Source organism: Lepidochelys kempii, chromosome 6, assembly GCF_965140285.1.
Source record: "Lepidochelys kempii isolate rLepKem1 chromosome 6, rLepKem1.hap1, whole genome shotgun sequence".
Classification (NCBI taxonomy): Eukaryota; Metazoa; Chordata; order Testudines; family Cheloniidae; genus Lepidochelys; species Lepidochelys kempii.
In genome coordinates, this window is record NC_136385.1 from 110,227,099 (window position 1) to 110,246,637 (window position 19,539).

The 19,539-nt window shown below is 43.7% G+C and overlaps 1 protein-coding gene across 4 annotated transcripts in view; it reads left to right on the forward strand.

Moving 5' to 3' along the window:
* Positions 1-19,539, forward strand: part of EVL (Enah/Vasp-like) — a 219,820-nt gene that overhangs the window by 196,659 nt on the left and 3,622 nt on the right. For 3 of the 4 annotated variants that reach the window (XM_073349640.2, XM_073349638.2, XM_073349639.2), the window contains exons 8-13: positions 6,566-6,626; positions 9,319-9,382; positions 11,540-11,606; positions 11,715-11,774; positions 15,149-15,215; positions 15,659-15,716. In XM_073349640.2, the coding sequence (XP_073205741.1) occupies positions 6,566-6,626; positions 9,319-9,382; positions 11,540-11,606; positions 11,715-11,774; positions 15,149-15,215; positions 15,659-15,716 (377 nt within the window). The remainder of the gene's footprint in view (positions 1-6,565; positions 6,627-9,318; positions 9,383-11,539; positions 11,607-11,714; positions 11,775-15,148; positions 15,216-15,658; positions 15,717-19,539) is intronic. The other variant, XM_073349641.2, reaches the window with a different exon arrangement.

A 19,539-nucleotide genomic window follows, 5' to 3' on the forward strand; every position in this document is an offset into this window, starting at 1 on the left:
TTTTAATTTTAACTGTTTATTCTTTTCCCCCTCCCTTTTCCCTTCCCTTAGAAATCTCTCCCACCATAGGTTGCCACCTATCTTAAAACCTGTACAATAAATAATTCCCTCACAACATTCCATCCTTTACAGATTAATAAAATTCTCTCTACTACTTTACACTTTTGACGTATCCGTTGGCCATTATTAATAACATAACACCTGGCATTGACCATTATTTTTACTGATTATATGTGCCAATGAAATGTTACTGGTCCTAAATATGTTTGGGTACGTCCACACAAGTGTTTCTATTCCTTGGCAGGACATGAGATATCACACCTTAAAAATCACATCATTCTGATTCCCTTCTTTGCTTTTTCTTCCCAACCTTCCATTGTAATGTTCATTTTATCAGCCTGTAGCTCACAAGTCACTAATGTCAGAGATGCTTTTGAGTTTATCTTAAAGGATTTTTTATTGTTATACAAAGTGTAAACAGGGAAAGAGTAAAAATGCAGGAAGAGGAGGAGAGGAATAAATAGGAACGGGTCCACTGTTACAAAGCATACAGATTTAAAATGGCTAAATAATGTTCTCTGCCCCAGAACTTTTCTTATTCAAATGGCCTTGTCCAGACAGCTCTCCAGCCCCTATTGGTTTCAACCAGAGTTCTATACACACAAGACAGGTAGTTGTAAAGCACCATGTAAATGTACAGTCCTGAAAAACTGGTTATGAACAATATAAAATGCCAAATATACAATTATCTTTGGTTCATTTGAATTAGAATAGTTATTCACTGGATTCAGTGGGTCAGATTCTGATCTCACTTTGTGCTGGTGTAAATAAAGAATGAAGAGTAAAACTGTTATATTAAAGTTGTAATCAGGCCAGTGACTAGCGCTGTATAAATAATCAGAACAGATGGACAGACAGACTCCAGATGTTAAGGAAAGTCTCCATCTCTTATGCTTGGAAGTAGTAAGCCCCACAAAATGTGCATCTTTAATGTGTGGCTGTAATCTAAGAAAGTGGCTAATTAAGTGTGGCGTCTATTTTCGCCAACAGATGTGGACCTTTTGGTGTATGCAGAGTCATATGTGCTCACTCCAGTGACAAAAATAAGCTTTCCCCACATTTTACTCCTGTTAGCACTGCACAGCCAACACAGCTGAGACTGAGTGAGCCGCAGGTTCTGTTCCCCCGTGGGAGTCGTCAGAAGAATTGTTTACCAAATTCCACCTGTGCAAACCCATTGAAGGCAATAAGACTGCACAGGTGTCCACTGAGAATGTCATCTGAACAAAGTGCAGTTACACGGGTGTTAGTGAGGACTTCCTGTTGCCTGCAGAACTTTGTTACTGGTGATGATGTACGAGGTGCAAGGAGAACTTGACTCTTATTGTGTCGCAGGTTGTGTTTACAGGGCTGGCAGTCAGAAAAAAAATCTTTTTCCTTTTTCAACTGAACTCACACGATACAAAAGTCATTGAGAGACCAACAGAATCCCCATTTTTCAGCATAGGTCTGCACATTTAAGGATGGAATTTATCCAGGGTAGGCACAGTGACTGAGAAGCTGGGTTTCAGGTGATATAAAGCATTGCTTGCAAGACTTAGTGATTCCCATGATAGCAGCTGCTATAATCATTTCAGAACTGAAGTGGAAACAAAGCAGAATGAAGTGCTGTCTCACAAACCACTGTCATTTCTAGGCCCTTTAATTTTGCTGCAAGATACCAGAACTTAACTCTAACACTAGCCCCTCACCCCAGCAGTGCTTTTCTTGGCGTTGGTCCACAGAAGGATCGAGAAGTTCCAAGACCTCTGACCACTGGAATTGTCATTCCCCCAGGTGCTGACTTTTGTTTTTGCCAGTGGATGCTGCTCTCTGCCGCTTTCCGCCCACCCCCCATCCCCATGTGAGCGGCAAGCAAGGGTGAGGCCTCAGGGGGAAGAGGCCAAATGGGTGCGGGGCCTCGAAGCAGGGGGCAGGGCCCACAAAAGATTAACCCATCCCTGTGGGTGCTGAGCACCCCCTGTTTTATTTTAGCGGGTGCTTGAGCTCTGGATCCCCTATGGAATCAGCACCTATGTTGACTCCCTGGAGATATCAAATACAGTAAAGTTATTAATGCTATTAAAATGATATAAACGATATTGACCCTGTCCCCCATCTCCGGTACACATACACACCAGTCACACAGCATGGTAGATCTTAGTTTCATGCTTTTTCAGAATTTAAACACAGACCACCTCTGTTTTTTAAATCTGTGAGGCTTTTCCAGGAAGAAGGAAAATCCCTTCACAGATTTTTCCTATTCAGTTGGTAAGGGGTTTGGAATTTGGTTTTGAGAGTTGTGTGGGGTTTTATTTTCCTTCTGTGGGGTGGATGTTGCTGGCCTCAGAGTCAGAAACAAAATAAAAATGCTGCCAGGTTAGTGGAAGAAAAATCTAATGAAGTGGCTTCTGCAGGTGGAGGAGTATTTGATGGATTACAGTCATCACAGCCAAGGTCCATGTAATATGTGGAACTGCATTGCACCTAATAATCTAAAATAGGAAATCAGACATCCCTGAATCTTTCTGGCTGAGAGCCCTACCCCCCAGATTAGGTGGATTTTCCTACAGCTGCCAGGTAGCATTCACACAATACACCTCTCCCATACTGCTCACACAGTCCATCAAAGAGACAAGGTGGGTGAGGTAATATCTTTTATTGACCCTGATTCTGTTGGTGAAAGAGACAAGTTTTCAAGCTTACTGAGAGCTTTTCTTTGTCTGGGAAAGGTGCTCTGTGGGTATGTCTACGCTGCAATTAAACACCCGCAGCTGGCCCATGTCACCGGACTCGGGATCACACGACTATAAAACTGCAGTGTGGATGTCTGGGCTCAGGCTGGAGTCCAGGCTCTGGGATTCTGCCTGAGCCCAAGTGTCTACACAGCAATTTTGTAGCCTATCCCCAAAGCGTGAGCCCAAGTCAGCTGACATGAGCCAGCCGTTGTTGTTTAATTGCGTTGTAGAGATACCCAGAGTGTCAGAGCTAAACAGAGTGGAATAGATTATTTAGCATAAGTAGATAACACATATTGTAAGAGACCATTCAGTGTGAAGTGGACAGTTAACACCTCTGCAGTCATAGGACAAAAAGTGGGAGTTAGTGGGTTATGGATTATTGTGATAAACCATAAATGGACACAAATCAGATGTCAAGAATTATAACATTCATAAACCAGTCGGAGAACACTTCAATCTCTCTGGTCACGCAATCACAGACATGAAGGTCGCTATCTTAAAACAAAAAAACTTCAAATCCAGACTCCAGCGAGAAACTGCTGAATTGGAATTCATTTGCAAATTGGATACTATTAATTTAGGCTTAAATAGAGACTGGGAGTGGCTAAGTCATTATGCAAGGTAGCCTGTTTCCTCTTGTTTTTTCCTACCCCCCCCCCCCAGATGTTCTGGTTTAACTTGGATTTAAACCTGGAGAATGGTCAGTTTAGATGAGCTATTACCAGCAGGAGAGTGAGTTTGTGTGTGTATGGGGGTGGGGGGGATGTGAGAAAACCTTGATCTATGCAGGAAATAGCCCGACTTGATTATGTAAAGAGTTGTCACTTTGGATGGTCTATCACCAGCAGGAGAGTGAATTTGTGTGGGGGGGTGGAGGGTGAGAAAACCTGGATTTGTGCTGGAAATGGCCCACCTGTTGATCACTTTAGATAAGCTATTACCAGCAGGACAGTGGGGTGGGAGGAGGTATTGTTTCATGATTTCTGTGTGTATATAAAGTCTGCTGCAGTTTCCACGGTAAACATCTGATGAAGTGAGCTGTAGCTCACGAAAGCTCATGCTCAAATAAATTGGTTAGTCTCTAAGGTGCCACAAGTACTCCTTTTCTTTTTGCGAATACAGACTAACACGGCTGTTCCTCTGAAACCTGTCATAAATCCAGTGTCTTTATTAAATCCAAGAAGTTTTAGTGTCTAGCAAAGTGATTTTCAGGTTTCCTTTGAGGATGAGGACTGAGAGATCAGATGTGGAGTGATCACTTTGTGAAAAGTGTTCACACACAGGTAGTAAGGCGTTTTTGACTTTTATAATTTTTTCTGTGAAAGTGAATAACTCTCCTTGTCTTTCTAATATTGTGGGACCAACATGGCTACAAGAACACTGCAAACAGTCCATCAAATTGAGTTGCACTTGAACACATCTTGGGCTCGCTACTGCTGGCCACATAACAAAGCAGCTATGAAGTCTGTGCCCAAGTGAAAAGGGTGAACATTTGTAAATGGAGGTGAGGGGGTAAAGAATGAGGGAAAAGGAGGATCCCAGATGCACCTAGATTGTTAGTTCATAGTGTGTGATTTATGCTCTGAAGATGCAGTGGGCCTGAGTTTGCTTTCAGTTACGCTGGTGCAAATCAGGAGTAACTCCATTCACAACAGTAGAGTTAAACTGATATAAAAAACTGTGTGAGCAGTAGAGTGAGTGGTTTTGTTAGGATTAATTAGATGATGTTTGCACAGTACATTGAAAATGTAAAGCACAATTTAAGTGCGAGGAATTATGGTGATGAAAAAATGAAAACTTCCCTTCCCCCGACCTTGGCGCCAAGCTTTGCAGAGGATAGAAATGTGGTATGTTTTCTCTAGTACTTTTAGACATTAAGCAGAGCTTGAGAATCAAATGTGCATGCTCCCACTCCTCAGGAATCACATGATCATTGTGGCTAATGTACTAAAAAGAAAAAGAAAGTAGAAACTGAACAATACTTGTTTTCCTTTGAGCTACGTTGTGGTTTGTAAGCCTCTCTAGAGAGAGAGCAGGTGAACTCCTAAACAGCATGAACTCCCAGAGACAGTGGCTAGTTCAGCCAGAATTCCTCTTGCGCTGACTCTACTAGCCAGGGTAGGAGGAAGGGCCATGGCTTCCTCGCTTCCAGCCCCTTGGCAGTGTCCACCTATATAAGTGCTGGTCTGTCCTGAGTGCAAGAGCAGGAGACGGGCCACAGGCCTTCCAGGACCTCCTTCTCCCACTTTCCTGGCCCTCTTATATTTAGGTTGCGCCATGCCTCTCATAGGAACTAAGATAGACTGAAGTGACCTATTAGGCCACTGTCCCATCCCTCTGCCAGGACAGGATTGTTCCTATATAAATAAGCTTGGCAGAATTCAATTTTGTTTTTATTTATAAGTTCAACATATAATATCAGTGTTTGCTTTTAAGCATTGTTTTATATTTTTATTTATTTCAGTTTTTGCAATAGTGCAAAATAATGCAGCGGGGGCGGAGATCAGACGACAATTATTTAGTGACAGCAGATGTTGAGATTCAAAAAGTTTAAGCTTTATAACTGTTAAATCACAAGTTATCAACATCACATATCAAAATATACAAAGTAAATAGCCTTAAATTAATCTCTAATAACTTCCCAAGCTGCATTTTTTTCTTACTTTGCCTATCTGTCCATTTAGATTATTCTGCGTGGACATATGTTTTCAGCTGTTCATGTGTACACTGAAATTGATGTTTACCCACATTTACTGATAAAAATTAAATCCTTTCAAGCCTTCTTATAGATCACAGCTGTTTGTAACCTGTTTATCTGTTGAGCCACGTAGAGAGTGATGCTTTACCCTGTCTCAGGCTGACAAAGCAATACAGAATCTTGGTCTCAGCTCAAGTATTTTTCATTCAGCTTTCTCTAAAGCCCCTGGATGCTACAGATACCATGAACCTGAGGGCTTAGCAGTTCTACAGCCTTTGGATTGGCTTTTGGGCATTCAGAATCTCCCAGGATCCACCAGAGGCACAGGGCTATCCATGTGAAAGCCCAGGCCTGACTACTGGCTCTGGCTCCCTCCTGGCTTCCAGGCAGCCAGAGCTTTCCCTCACCTCCTGCTACCCTGAAGCCCACACTCAAAGGAGATTGTGGCACATTGGAAATGTAAACGTGTCCCCAGGCTGCACTAGCTGCTCTGTGGATGCCCTTTGAGGCTGGTGGGGCGTGTGTGTGTGTGGGGGGGGGGTTAATGTGCATTTCCACCAGCCCCACATCTCCATGCCCATGTGCAGATCCTTGGGCCTACAGATTGTGCTCTCTGGGTCAGGGGTGGGGGAGGCAGAACGAGTGAGTTCTGTACATGGAGAGTCCATTCTGCATGTGGATTTAGGGGGAAAATAATCTGGTCCAGTATTAGAACATCCAACCGAGTAGTCTATGTGCCAGTGCTTTTTATTGTAGAAGCAGCCCTATACCTTGCAAGAAATTGCCTCTTAGTTGCTCAATGCCATATACATTTCCCTTACCCCTGTTCCTTTATACTGTACAACCCTGTACTTCTGAATGGAACCTTGACTCAAAATATTGATCCCCTGCCTGAAGATCCTGCTTCACAGAGGCCTAGTTTGGATTCTTAACCATTGCAGCCTCTTCTGCTAAAGAAATTCCACAGCAGTAAAGATAATCCTCAGCAAGGCACAAATCAGTCTTTTCAAATGACGATTGAAGCCTTGTGCAGGAAATGCATTTCTAAAGGGTTGACTTTGTCCTACTTTTTTACCCCTGTGCAAAGGAGGAAAGCAGCGTCACAGTCAGACAAGCCAGCTGACAAAAAGGAAGAGGAAAGCCAAAACGTAAGTGAAGCGTTCACTAGTATTGTGTGTCTGTGAAGTAAAAAGGGTCTCCCAAACTAGCTGATATGTTGCGATTGCTTGAAGGCTGGAAGCACAATACTTGCCCACTGCACACACAATAAAATGACTAGCAAATGTTCACACAAGCTAAATTCAACTGCTCCAGGGTACTTAGAAACAAGAATCCCTTCTTGTTTGTTCACAGACCAGATATTGTCTAAACCACATCAGTGGTTGCCTCTTCACACTATGCTCACAGTAGTGTTTTTAAGGTTGAAGAGGCTCCCCCTCATTTATCCCTCGGGAATATTTGTGCCACCCAAAAGGAAAAGCCCCTGGTATGGTAAATCCTATTAGTATCTCATTTCAAATCAGTTCCACATATTTTAGTTCAAGCTTGTTGCATCCCTGGGCAGCAGACGTCAGCTGAACTGACCCGTGTCATCCATTAAACATGATGGCTTTGGAAAGTAGATTACTTAACCCCTCTGTAAAGCAAAAATCAGCTCGCTGCAGATGACAGATTACATTTAAAGCAGATTTCTAATGGGGAGGGGGACAATACTTTAGCCACTGAGCTGTTCAAAAGCTGTAACATATCTTTGTAAATGCATTCTATACCATCAAGTGTCCACTTGTGTCAGTTTGGTAGATCAAACAGTATGAAATTCGGGCTCATGGAGGGGATAGTAGTTTCAGTGCATTTCTGTTTGAACCGTTCTGTCTGTGTGCTGCTGGATGTTTCAGTTGTCCTCTAAAAGATTAAGTGAGGGCTTTGGTTTTGATTGAATTTTAAAGTGAACTTGGTGCTTGTGAAAGGAGCCACATTATCAGCCAGGAGGCTGAAGTCCTTTGTTTATCCACAGAACAGTTACAGCCGAGGAGAGCTTCCCCACCAATCACCATACCTAGGGTATGTCTGCACTTCAATCAGAGGTGACTTCAGCATGTGTAGAAATACCTGAGCTAGCTTTGATCTAGGTCGCTCAAATGACAATAGCAGCAAAGCCGTGGCAGCGTGGACTAGCAGTCTGAGTACATACCCAAGCTGCTGTGGGTTCGCTGCCATTGTCATTTCAGTTAGCTAGATCAAAGCTAGCTGGTATTTCTACATATGCTGCAGTCACCTCTCTGATTGCAGTGTAGACATCCCATAGAGGCAGCATGTCTAGGAGGACAGGAGTAATGCAGTCACCACTCCCATGCAGTCCTTTGCCTTTCTGCTGAGACTTCCATCAGCGCTGTTGCTATTGGCTTATGGCCTTGTAGTGCCTTTAAGGCAGAGCCCCATGCTGTGGAGGCTCACTGCCAATGCAGGAAAGTCCGGAGGCATCATGCCTCAGGCACACTGACGCTGCAGCTTCAGAGAGCACCAGCCTCAAAGACAAAGCACCACCTGCTCCCCTCTCCTCTTTGGGGCATGGCCCCGGGGCTTCCCACGATATTTGGAGAGGCTTGCTGCAGTCACAATGCTGAGGGTGCTTGCACTCCGTGAGAATGAAGGCTTATTTTGCGTGACCCCTAGCTAGGTGAGCAGGGCTGAGGCTGCCTCTATGGCCATCCGCTCTGCTCACAGCTTTTCCCGAAGCCTGCGTTTGAACCATATCCCTAGAAATGAAAGGCACAATTACCCAGACTCTGCTCTCCCTCCGCTGTTAAATGCTACTGTCTGCTTTGCCGTCTGCTTTGCCATTAGCTCATATTCCACTCAGACCTTTAGTTTAGTCACATTGTAATGGGCCTTCCTTAGTGTGATGGTTCTGGAATTCCCCCATGGATTGTGCAACAATAACAACTTTGCAATACCTTTATTGTTGCTGTGGTACCTTCTATCAAGCCTAATGCAAAGCCAGCAGCCATTCAAACTAACTGACTGCTTTTTCATTTTAGCTGACATGTTTAGTCCTTTGTCATAGGAAGCTCTTAAATAATAATTACAGATCAAATACATTAGTCTGGATTCTGCTCTGTTGTAAAGATTCTCGATTCTGCTCTTTTACCCTTATGTAAACCCCAGTGACTTCAGCCCAATTTCTATGAAGAAATATTGAATGTCCTATTTAGGATAGCTAAATAAACTGAAACTGCTACTACCATCGTTAGTGGAGAGATTGGTCTAAATCCTGTTGTCACTTACTCCTATGCAATCCAGCTGAAATTATACGCGGGTAACAGACCAGTATCTGGTCCTGTATCTCTCCAGCAATACAGACAGTTTCTGAACTTGGGGATTAGTTAGCTCAAAGAATGGGCAACGGCAGCCAACACCTTTCAGTCATGAGCATGAGACCAGCCGTGGTTAGTAGGTAGGAATGGAATGGTAACATTTATTGCCCACAGAAGGACAAGCAATGTTACTGTTTGCCCTCTGTTCAGTGACCTGAGTTGGTAGGTTTCAGCTGAGTTCTTAGTAGAAAACAAAAAAGAAAAAGAAAACACCACCCATCCGAATGTTTCCCCTTGCTGGTCTTAGTGGAGCGACCAGAGTTTAAATGGACTTGGGAGTGACCTACCATCTCACCTTCGAGGTGGTCCCCTCACGTCAGGGTTGAGGCACATGAGCAAGAAGCTTGCACTGACGCCGCCTGTTCTGTGGATGAGCGGAGAGCACAGTCCATCATGTCCATCGGTGACTGTTCACTTGAAAAATGTGGAGTCGAAATTTAAGAAACATCTTGTTTTTCTTTTTTAGGAAGATGCTAGCACCTCACCTTCACCAGTCACACGAGGCCCTAGCCAGCAGCAGAATTCTTCAGGTATTAAATCGAATTATTAGCACTCTTCATCTTCTCCTTAATCCAGTGAAACATTTTACCATTGGAATCTGGGTTGATTATCTTAGCTCTGAGTAAGGGGGATTTACTAACAGAACATCTACAAATAGTTTTTGTTTTAAAATCTCTTTTGAGCAATGAAGGGTGAATGTGAATTTTCTTCTCAGATCAGCATAAAGATAGAACGGTGAATCTAGTTGTTTGGGCCCAGATTCTCACACACACTGAAATCAGTGAGAGTTAGGCCCCTAAATACCTTTGGGGATATGGACCTTGGTTTCTAAGGGTCAGATCTCCCGTTGGCTTGTATCTGCATACGCTTCCATTACAAGAGTTAAGGGGAGCTGTACTGATTTATACCATCTGAGGATCTGGCCCTTAATGCAATTGCTATTCACAATGGGCCTGATCCCACAAGGTGCCGTGCCAAACGAAGGACGTTTGAGAGGCTCAGCACCAAACAGAATTGGGCTCTTAACATAATGTGGTTTTCAGTGATGAAGTTGAGAACAAAAGATTAAACCACAGATCATCTACAGGTCATACAGACGCAACCTGGTGACGATCCTGGGACTTGCAAGCCTTACCCTTCCAATAAAATGAGCACTGAGGGCTTATGTACATTTAAAACATAGCAGCGGCAGCTCCGCTGCTGTTGCACTTCAGTGACCAGGCTTCCTAAGCCGACAGAAGGACTTCTCCCGCCCACATAGTAACTCTAGCTCCCTGGGAGGCAATAGCTAGGTTGACAGGAGAATTCTCCCATTGACATAGTGCTGTCTACGGGCTGGGGAGTTAGATTGGTTTAACTGCGTTGCTCAGGGATGTGAATTTTTCACATGCACCCTGGGCAACATAGTTATAGTGATCTCATTTCCTAGTGTAGACCAGGCCTTAGTCAGTCCTTTGGGACCGTCAGATCAGCATCACTTTTGAACGCAGAAGGTATTGTTTGCTTGCTTGTTTTTGTGAAGATGAGGAAGATCAGATTGAAAGGGTGCATATGGATGAGCTGTAGGATTTTAGGGCTTTCTAAGCTGTTGAACTGAGTAATTCTCTTAAGAATCATAGTTGGGGGGGCTCATGTGTGCCTACAAATCCTTACACACACAAGTTGTATCTCATTGACTTCAGTGGGGCTATTCACTTACATATGGTCTACTTCAATCAGAAAGATTGGGCTCATAGTAAGGAACTTCAGGAAAGGTTATATACTCCTAGATATGCCAAGGCAAGAAAAATCGGGTATTTTTGGCTGAGTGTTTTGTAAAAATATACAGTGGGTTTGGCATTTTGTAACCTGGACCATATGAAATCCTCCATGGTGATTTGCATAGCTGTAATGCTGCCATCCCTTCTGAGATATCCAAACACTTTACAGTTCTGTTGTCCCATTGACATTTGAACTAAATATTATAAAATGTAAATAGCCTTTTTATTCGTGATATTAGACACATGCATGAGAATCCACTTAACTGGGTTTATCAGAGGGATTCTCCACCTTTTTCTGTTCTGTAGACCACTTTGTAAGCATGAGAGCCTCTTGTAGACCCAGCTCCCCAGAACCCTACTGCTTTATTCTCAAAATGCTTCATACTGCAGGCCACCAGGGGTGATCCGGAGTCCGGAGACCACTAGTGGCCCATGGTCCCCAGCTGGAGAGCTGCATGTCTGTCATTTTGATGAAAAAGTTGTTGCAATTAGGAGAAGAGGCCCTTTAAATGTAGAAAAGTGTAGAAAAACAAAATGAAAATATTGTAATTGAATTAAAATTATACTCATAGTATTTATTCCTTATTTCTTCTTTTACTATTTGAGTGATTTTTGTATTAAAAAAGCAAAACTCAGAATTCCATATCTTTTAGTATGAGGTTAAACATCACTTAACTGCTTGGCACTAGCTAAAGGGGATCAAGTGTCATTGCCCCTCCTCTGCATAGATTTTTACTAATACTGTCCCAATTAAAAGCAGCAGTCATTATTATTCATTATTGCTAGCCTATCTGCTCCCTTGGATACATCTCTGTAAAGCCTCCATCCCAGCTGAATGAATAAATATATAAGAAAAACAGTTTCATGTTTTTACTGGGCAAGGGAAAAAACCAGAACAAACAGTAATTCTTCATTATTACTTTACAGACCCTGGGAAGAAGCCATGGGAAAGAAGCAATTCTGTTGAAAAGCCTGTATCTTCATTACTCTCTAGGTGAGCTGCACGGGTTAGTCTCTAGAATAGTAGCACAGTCTGGACTGTAAGCATGCTATCTACATAACGTGTGCTCAATTCATGTCTTATTTCATTCCATTGCCATAGAAATCCATCAGTGAAGAGTCTTGAAGCTAAGAGCCCCATACAATCCCAACTACCTTCTAGGTACTGAAAAATGATCTGGCTTCTTAACTGTCTCAGCTTGTCCTTTGGGAAATCATGTCATCGTTGGTACAGCAACTAACATTCATTTGTCCTTGTCATGACTGTCCTCAGCCTGTTGTGATTTGCTCCTGTCTGCTGCTTTACTAACTCTGAGCCAGAGGCTGGTCTCAATTGGGCAGAGTGATTGTGAATTTGTGATATCTGATATCAAAGAAAGTTTGGCTCAGGGAGTGAGTGGTAATGCCATGAACTGCCCTAGGATTTCTGCCCCGGGGCCCTTATTCAAGTAAGCTGTGCTTAAGTATCACAGAAGTCAACGGGACTTAAGCATCTTTCCGGGTGATCCTTCCTAACAGGAGACACTTCCATTGCCCAGCGCATGAGAACACTCAAAAGCAGAATCCATCTGGGGGCCTGCACCCAAGAGAGGAGAAATTATTTTTGCATCCAGTAAGGAACATGTGCAGCAAGGAGTGAGGAAGGAAAAATGAAGCTGAGTGCAGCATAGGAGCCACCAGAGAGGGCAACCAGGAAAGAGGAGACAGGATGGGTCTGCTTTTGTAGATTGGAAAGTCAAAGGGAGGAGTCCAACAAAGCTTGTCCGTCCAAATGGCCAAATTACAGGCACAGTACATGATCACAGGTATTGAAAGGTTTAAGTGTGACATTGGGAAGCTAGAAAAAGGCTTACTTCCAGTCCTCGGCCAGTACCACAATGTGACTATCGTATAGAGCTCTGAGCGTTGTTGGGATAAGTTAGGGGTTGGAGGTGGGACATAGTGCTTTAAATTATTCATTTCAGTAACAAACGCTTTCTCTTATTTGACACTGTTATTTTGTGCTACAGTGTTGTTAACACACAGAAAAATAAGTGGGTGATGGCAGATGTCGGAGCGCACTGTGTGAAAGAACAGGGTCAAATACTGCCCCACATTTCACTGACTTCAGTGGGGTTGCACAGGTGTAACTAAAGGCAAAATTTGGCTGCCTGGGTCTATCCCAGATCCACCATACGTCAGCCATTAAAGATGTGCCAGCTTTCATTAGATTCAGATGATCATAGTATTCCCTGTCCTTGCAAATGCTGAGCTAAAGCTAGTTACCAAGTTTTCACGCAGTGACTGCTGTAAGACCACTGCTGTTTGGAGGATGTTCAGTGGGAAGTGCATTCACGTTCTGTTCTAGGCCTAGCACAAGAAACTACTCTGCTTGTTCTCTCATTCATACACTTTGTGGGTGGGATTTTCAAAAGCGCTCCCTGTTGGCCCAGCTCTGCTCCAACAGCGTCAGTGGGCATTTGACCACAACCAGAGTGAGACCACCACTGAGTCCCTTCAGAAAACCCCACTCGTAATCTTGCTCATAGCTCACGTGGGCAGCATAAGGATCAGAATTCAGGAAACACAAAGGACTTGGTTGTGCAGCTCTTTGTTGGGCTGAAGGGCCGCTGGAATCAATGCAAGACTTGCCTAAGAACGAACTTGCGCCTAAAGACAATAGCAGAGCCAAGGCTGAAATGTTCTCATTAGGCATAGGCCACTTGATCTTTTTGTAAAACGCTTCATAAAGAGTCACCAATTTCAAAAAAGGGTTCATAACCTCTACTGGCTATTTTAACAAAGCAAGCCTCTCTTGAGGTCAGCCCTTTCAATAATGTCCACTGCGGTGCCCTTGGCGATAGAAAAGAGACAGGACTCAGATGTAGTTACACAAACCTGAAGTCTTTGGGATGCTGGGCCAAGAAACACAGCTTGTGCTGTACAGCCTTACCGCTCAGCCCGCCTAAGGCACGACTCAGCAATGGGATGGATTGCTGACTACAGTCACTAATACAGTTAGTTTAAGCAAGCATCACTTTTTTGGGTTTACCATGATTTTAGCAGCTGACTGAGTCCTGAGCAGTCAAGACAGTGTTTATTTTTTAGGAAATGCAGGTGTGGAGGAGAGACTTAATTTTCAAATGTTTGAATCAGCCATTGATCCTGCAAACCTCCATCACTGCTACACTAACTACACAGTGGTGCTGTAGCCATGTTGGTCCCAGGCTGTTAGAGTGAGAAGGTGGGTGAGATAATATCTTTTATTGCACCAACTTCTGTTGGTGAGAGAGACAAGCTTTGGAGCGTCACAGAGCTCTTCTTCAGGTCTGGGCACTGAGAACGTTTCTCAGACCTGAGGAACAGCTCTGTGTAGCTCAAAAGCCTGTCTCTTTCACCAGCAGAGGTTGGTCTAATAAAAAATATTACCTCACCCGCCTTGTCACGGTAAATAATTAACAGCCATGAAGACTCTACTTTAAAGTAGCCATAGAACTGTCTAGAACTTAATATTATTGATCAGAACTCTTTGGATAAAGTGTTACATATTAATTCACTCCTCAGCCTCTCCGCTGCATTTTAAGATTAGAAAACAAGCTCTCTTGCTGGATGGTAGTGATCAGCTGCAGTCTGCTGTCCCAGTATAGTGCTGCTTGCTTCACAAGATAGGCTGGCTGCAAAATACTCCTGAATGGCACAAGAGGGAGTAATGGAACTTTTAAAAAAGTTAACCTACTCAAGAGCTGTGTGTTGGGATTTCATCTAGGTTAGGGGTTCTCAACCTTTTTCTTTCTCATCTCCAGCCCCCCCTCCGCCCCCACGCTATAAAAACTCCAGGGCCAAATGGCAGGAGGGGGTTGGGGCTCTGGACTTCAGCCACTGGCTGGGGGATGGGGAGGCTGGGGCTTCAGCTGCAGGGTGGGGGGACTCCAGGCTTGGGACTTCCGCCCTGTGCGGGCATCGGGGCTCAGGGCTTTTGACTGAGGGGGAGCGCTGGGGTTCTCGCGGCTTCAGCCCCGTTGCTTCGCTTCCAGGTTCAGCCCCATGATGGGTACTGGGGCTTGGGGCTTTAGCCCTGAGGGAAGCGCCAGGGCTCCGGGGTACCTATGGCTCCACTGCCGGTGACTCCGCTCCTGGCTTCAGCCCCGAAGGGGACACCGAGGCTCAGGGCTTCAGCCCCGCAGCTCCATTCCCGGCTTCTGCCCTGAGGGGGCACTGGGCTTCAGCCCAACCGGGGCTCGGGACACCCAGCTTCACCCCCATGGCTTCACTCCTGGCTTCAGACCCCCAGGGGGCACTGAGGCTTGGGGATTCCTGTGGTTCTGCTCCCAGTTTCAGCCCCACACTTCAGCTGTGGAGCCCCACAGCTCCCTGAAACCAGCTCAAGGCCCCCCCAGGGGGCTGCGGACCCCTGGTTGAGAACTTCTGAGCTAGGTGTTTTGCAGCCAGTGACTATTAACATGCTTCAATCATAATGACAGTAGCAAACACCACATGGCTTAGTAAACATTGCAGAGAATTGATTTGCTCCTTTATCCTTTGTTTCCATTTCTCAAGGATGAAGCCCGTGAGCAGCAGCAATGATGTGGCTATGGATGCCTTAGATTTTGATCGAATGAAACAAGTGAGTGAGTGGGTTTTTTGAGCGTAGGGAATTTGATATGGGTAGCTGTCTTTCCCCTTTATATTTGTCATACATGAAGGGCAACTGGTCAGGCTAAATGAAGATAGAAACATCACTTTTTGCCTTTCTGTTTGCCCAAACTTACAAAGCTCCTATTGTATTATGGAGGAGATCAGAGTAGATCATAGTGGTTCCTTGAAGCTCAGAGGGAAACATCAAAATGTTTGTGCAGCAATGCCATCCCCTCTTCCCTGGTACATCAACAGGTACAGAACTCAACCCCTTTGGTAGTGAGAACGCAGGTCCAGAACACAGAACCACTGGACCTAAAGGAGAAAAGTTATTTAGCTGATAGCAGTAGTGGGTTTTTATCATCTATATGGACCGGCCCATAATGGAGGCCATGGAATTCTGAACGTACATCTTTTGTTTTGTCTCATCAGGAAATATTGGAGGAAGTTGTAAGAGAGTTACACAAAGTGAAAGAAGAGATCATTGATGGTAAGAAATATCAAAATACATTATTTTTCTAAGTTTGATCCTGAGAGATTTCACTCAGATTCAACACATAAGAAAATAAAAGCTGCAGAGAGTTCCTCAGAAAGTAGTTTTACAACTACTTTCCAAGAAGCTCTTTGTTAAATATGTATTAGTTATATGTAAATATGAAATAGCTGTGACAAGTATGGATGTGACTATTGCTCAGAAGCTGGAGTGGAACCACAAGAGACAGAAGTATCTACCCAGAAGTATCCACTGAATTTTGATCACTCAGTTGCATTTTTACATGCCTTGTTTGTCTGTGCTCTGTTCTGAAGCTTGAACATAAGGCATTCAGTCTGAATCTTTTCAGCAGTTTTGCGTTGCCTTTTGGGGATGGCTTAGCTTTTTCCCGACATCCTGATTTCATAGTCAACTGTGTATATATATCAAAGCTTCATGTAAGGGATTTTTACGAGCAATACAAAGACTGCACTCTTCCATGCATATCTAACTGAGATGCTCAGCACTGGTTTAAATGCAGACCAGAAAGAAGGAAGTTCTGCCATCCTTGGTCTTTCAGTTACTCTGCTACGCTATGAATTCTCACCTGTGCTAAATAAAATAGGGTTTTAAATCCTCACATAGAACAAAACTGAGTTTGTCCACATTTGTGTGGCTTTGTTCATTCAGCAAGTTTTGCGCTACCTTAAACAAACTAACTAGATTCCGATACTGACTGCTGTTCTAGGTGATAGGTGTTTTCTCAGCTAGTACTGTTCCAAGACCAAAGGATATTGTTTACACAGCAATAAAAACACTCCATTACAGAATTGCTGGGGTCATTGAACTTGTTGCTAAGGCAACTGAAAAGAAGCAAGAAGAAATCTTGTTTTAGTATTTACAACTCCATCCCCTAATTTGCTGTATGAGAATTATTAATTATTGGTGGTACCATATCAGAGCATTGATGTGTCAGGGTGATGGTTCTGAGAAATCCCCACAATGCATCTAGCAAAGTGTGTAATAGCATAACACGGGGGCCAAAATCCCCTTCCCAACAGCTGCAGTGATCATAAACTAAATCTCAGAAGATTTGTTTCTCATAAGCTTGTTTTTTAACCATATTCTAGCAAAATACAGTTTTCTAGAATTATTTTGAAACTACATAAAAAGAATACTAATTTCTATAGACTGCGACTGTCAATAGGAAGTTGTAAGGCTTTTCCATGCACATCAGACACTAGCATAGAATGACAGGTTTCAGAGTAACAGCCGTGTTAGTCTGTATTCGCAAAAAGAAAAGGAGTACTTGTGGCACCTTAGAGACTAACCAATTTATTTGAGCATAAGCTTTCGTGAGCTACAGCTCACTTCATCGGATGCATACTGTGGAAAATACAGAAGATGTTTGTTTTTATACACAAAAATCATGAAAAAATGGGTGTTTATCACTACAAAAGGTTTTCTCTCCCCCCACCCCACTCTCCTGCTGGTAATAGCTTATGTAAAGTGATCACTCTCCTTACAATGTGTATGATAATCAAGGTGGGCCATTTCCAGCACAAATCCAGGTTTTCTCCCCCCCTCCCCCACCCCCCCAAACAAACCCACTCTCCTGTTGGTAATAGCTTATCTAAAGTGATCACTCTCCTTACAATGTGTATGATAATCAAGGTGGGCCATTTCCAGCACAAATCCAGGGTTTAACAAGAACGTCTGAGGAAGGGGAGGGTTAGGAAAACAAGGGGAAATAGGTTACCTTGCATAATGACTTAGCCACTCCTAGTCTCTATTCAAGCCTAAGTTAATTGTATCCAATTTGCAAATGAATTCCAATTCAGCCGTCTCTTGCTGGAGTCTGATTTTGAAGTTTTTGTGTTGCAACTTTCATGTCTGTAATCGCGTGACCAGAGAGATTGAAGTGTTCTCCAACTGGTTTATGAATGTTATAATTCTTGACATCTGATTTGTGTCCATTTAGTCTTTTACGTAGAGACTGTCCAGTTTGACCAATGTACATGGCAGAGGGGCATTGCTGGCACATGATGGCATATATCACATTGGTAGATGCGCAGGTGAACGAGCCTCTGATAGTGTGGCTGATGTTATTAGGCCCTGTGATGGTGTCCCCTGAATAGATATGTGGGCACAGTTGGCAACGGGCTTTGTTGCAAGGATAGGTTCCTGGGTTAGTGGTTCTGTTGTGTGGTATGTGGTTGCTGGTGAGTATTCGCTTCAGGTTGGGGGGCTGTCTGTAGGCAAGGACTGGCCTGTCTCCCAAGATTTGTGAGAGTGTTGGGTCATCCTTCAGGATAGGATGTAGATCCTTAATAATGCGTTGGAGGGGTTTTAGTTGGGGGCTAAAGGTGACGGCTAGTGGCGTTCTGTTATCTTCTTTGTTAGGCCTGTCCTGTAGTAGGTGACTTCTGGGAACTCTTCTGGCTCTATCAATCTGTTTCTTCACTTCCACAGGTGGGTATTGTAGTTGTAAGAATGCTTGATAGCGATCTTGTAGGTGTTTGTCTCTGTCTGAGGGATTGGAGCAAATGCAGTTGTATTGCAGAGCTTGGCTGTAGACAATGGATCGTGTGGTGTGGTCAGGGTGAAAGCTGGAGGCATGTAGGTAGGAATAGCGGTCAGTAGGTTTCCGGTATAGGGTGGTGTTTATGTGACCATTGTTTATTAGCACTGTAGTGTCCAGGAAGTGGATCTCTTGTGTGAACTGGACCAGGCTGAGGTTGATGGTGGGATGGAAATTGTTGAAATCATGGTGGAATTCCTCAAGGGCTTCTTTTCCATGGGTCCAGATGATGAAGATGTCATCAATATAGCGCAAGTAGAGTTAGGGGTGTTGGGGGACAAGAGCTGAGGAAGCGTTGTTCTAAATCAGCCATAAAAATGTTGGCATACTGTGGGGCCATGCAGATACCCATAGCAGTGCCGCTGATTTGAAGGTATACATTGTCCCCAAATGTGAAATAGTTATGGGTAAGGACAAAGTCACAAAGTTCAGCAACCAGGTTAGCCGTGACATTATCGGGGATAGTGTTCTTGATGGCTTGTAGTCCATCTTTGTGTGGAATGTTGGTGTACAGGCCTTCTACATCCATAGTGGCCAGGATGGTGTTATCAGGAAGATCACCGATGGATTGTAGTTTCCTCAGGAAGTCAGTGGGTTTGGGGCGGGGGGGAGAAAACCTGGATTTGTGCTGGAAATGGCCCACCTTGATTATCATACACATTGTAAGGAGAGGATCACTTTACATAAGCTATTACCAGCAGGGGAGCGGGGTGGAGGGAGAGAAAACCTTTTGTAGTGATAAACACCCATTTTTTCATGATTTGTGTGTATAAAAACAAACATCTTCTATATTTTCCATAGTATGCATCCGATGAAGTGAGCTGCAGCTCACAAAAGCTTATGCTCAAATAAATTGGTTAGTCTCTAAGGTAGCATAGAATGAACTGTGTGGTCCATTTGTTAGATAGAGGAAAGAGAGTCAGAATTCTTTGGCTCTGATCCCACCTGGCTGTATGACCTACACTATAATACTTGACCTGTACATATGTACACATAAGGGTAGTGTGAGGCTTAACTTATAAAGCACTAAACAGTATTATAGAAATGTGACCCTTATTTTTGTGTGTGTATTAATACAATGTATTGTTAAAAGGCATTAAAAAATTTGATACTATTTGACTAAGATTTGCCGTTTCGGGCAACATAAATGGTGGTGTAAGGCATCCTAATTGTGCTGCCATTGAAATCAGTGGGAGTTTTGTCTTTGATTTAAATGGGAGCAGGAGCAGACACAAGGAGTGCAATTTGGGTGGCACGGGG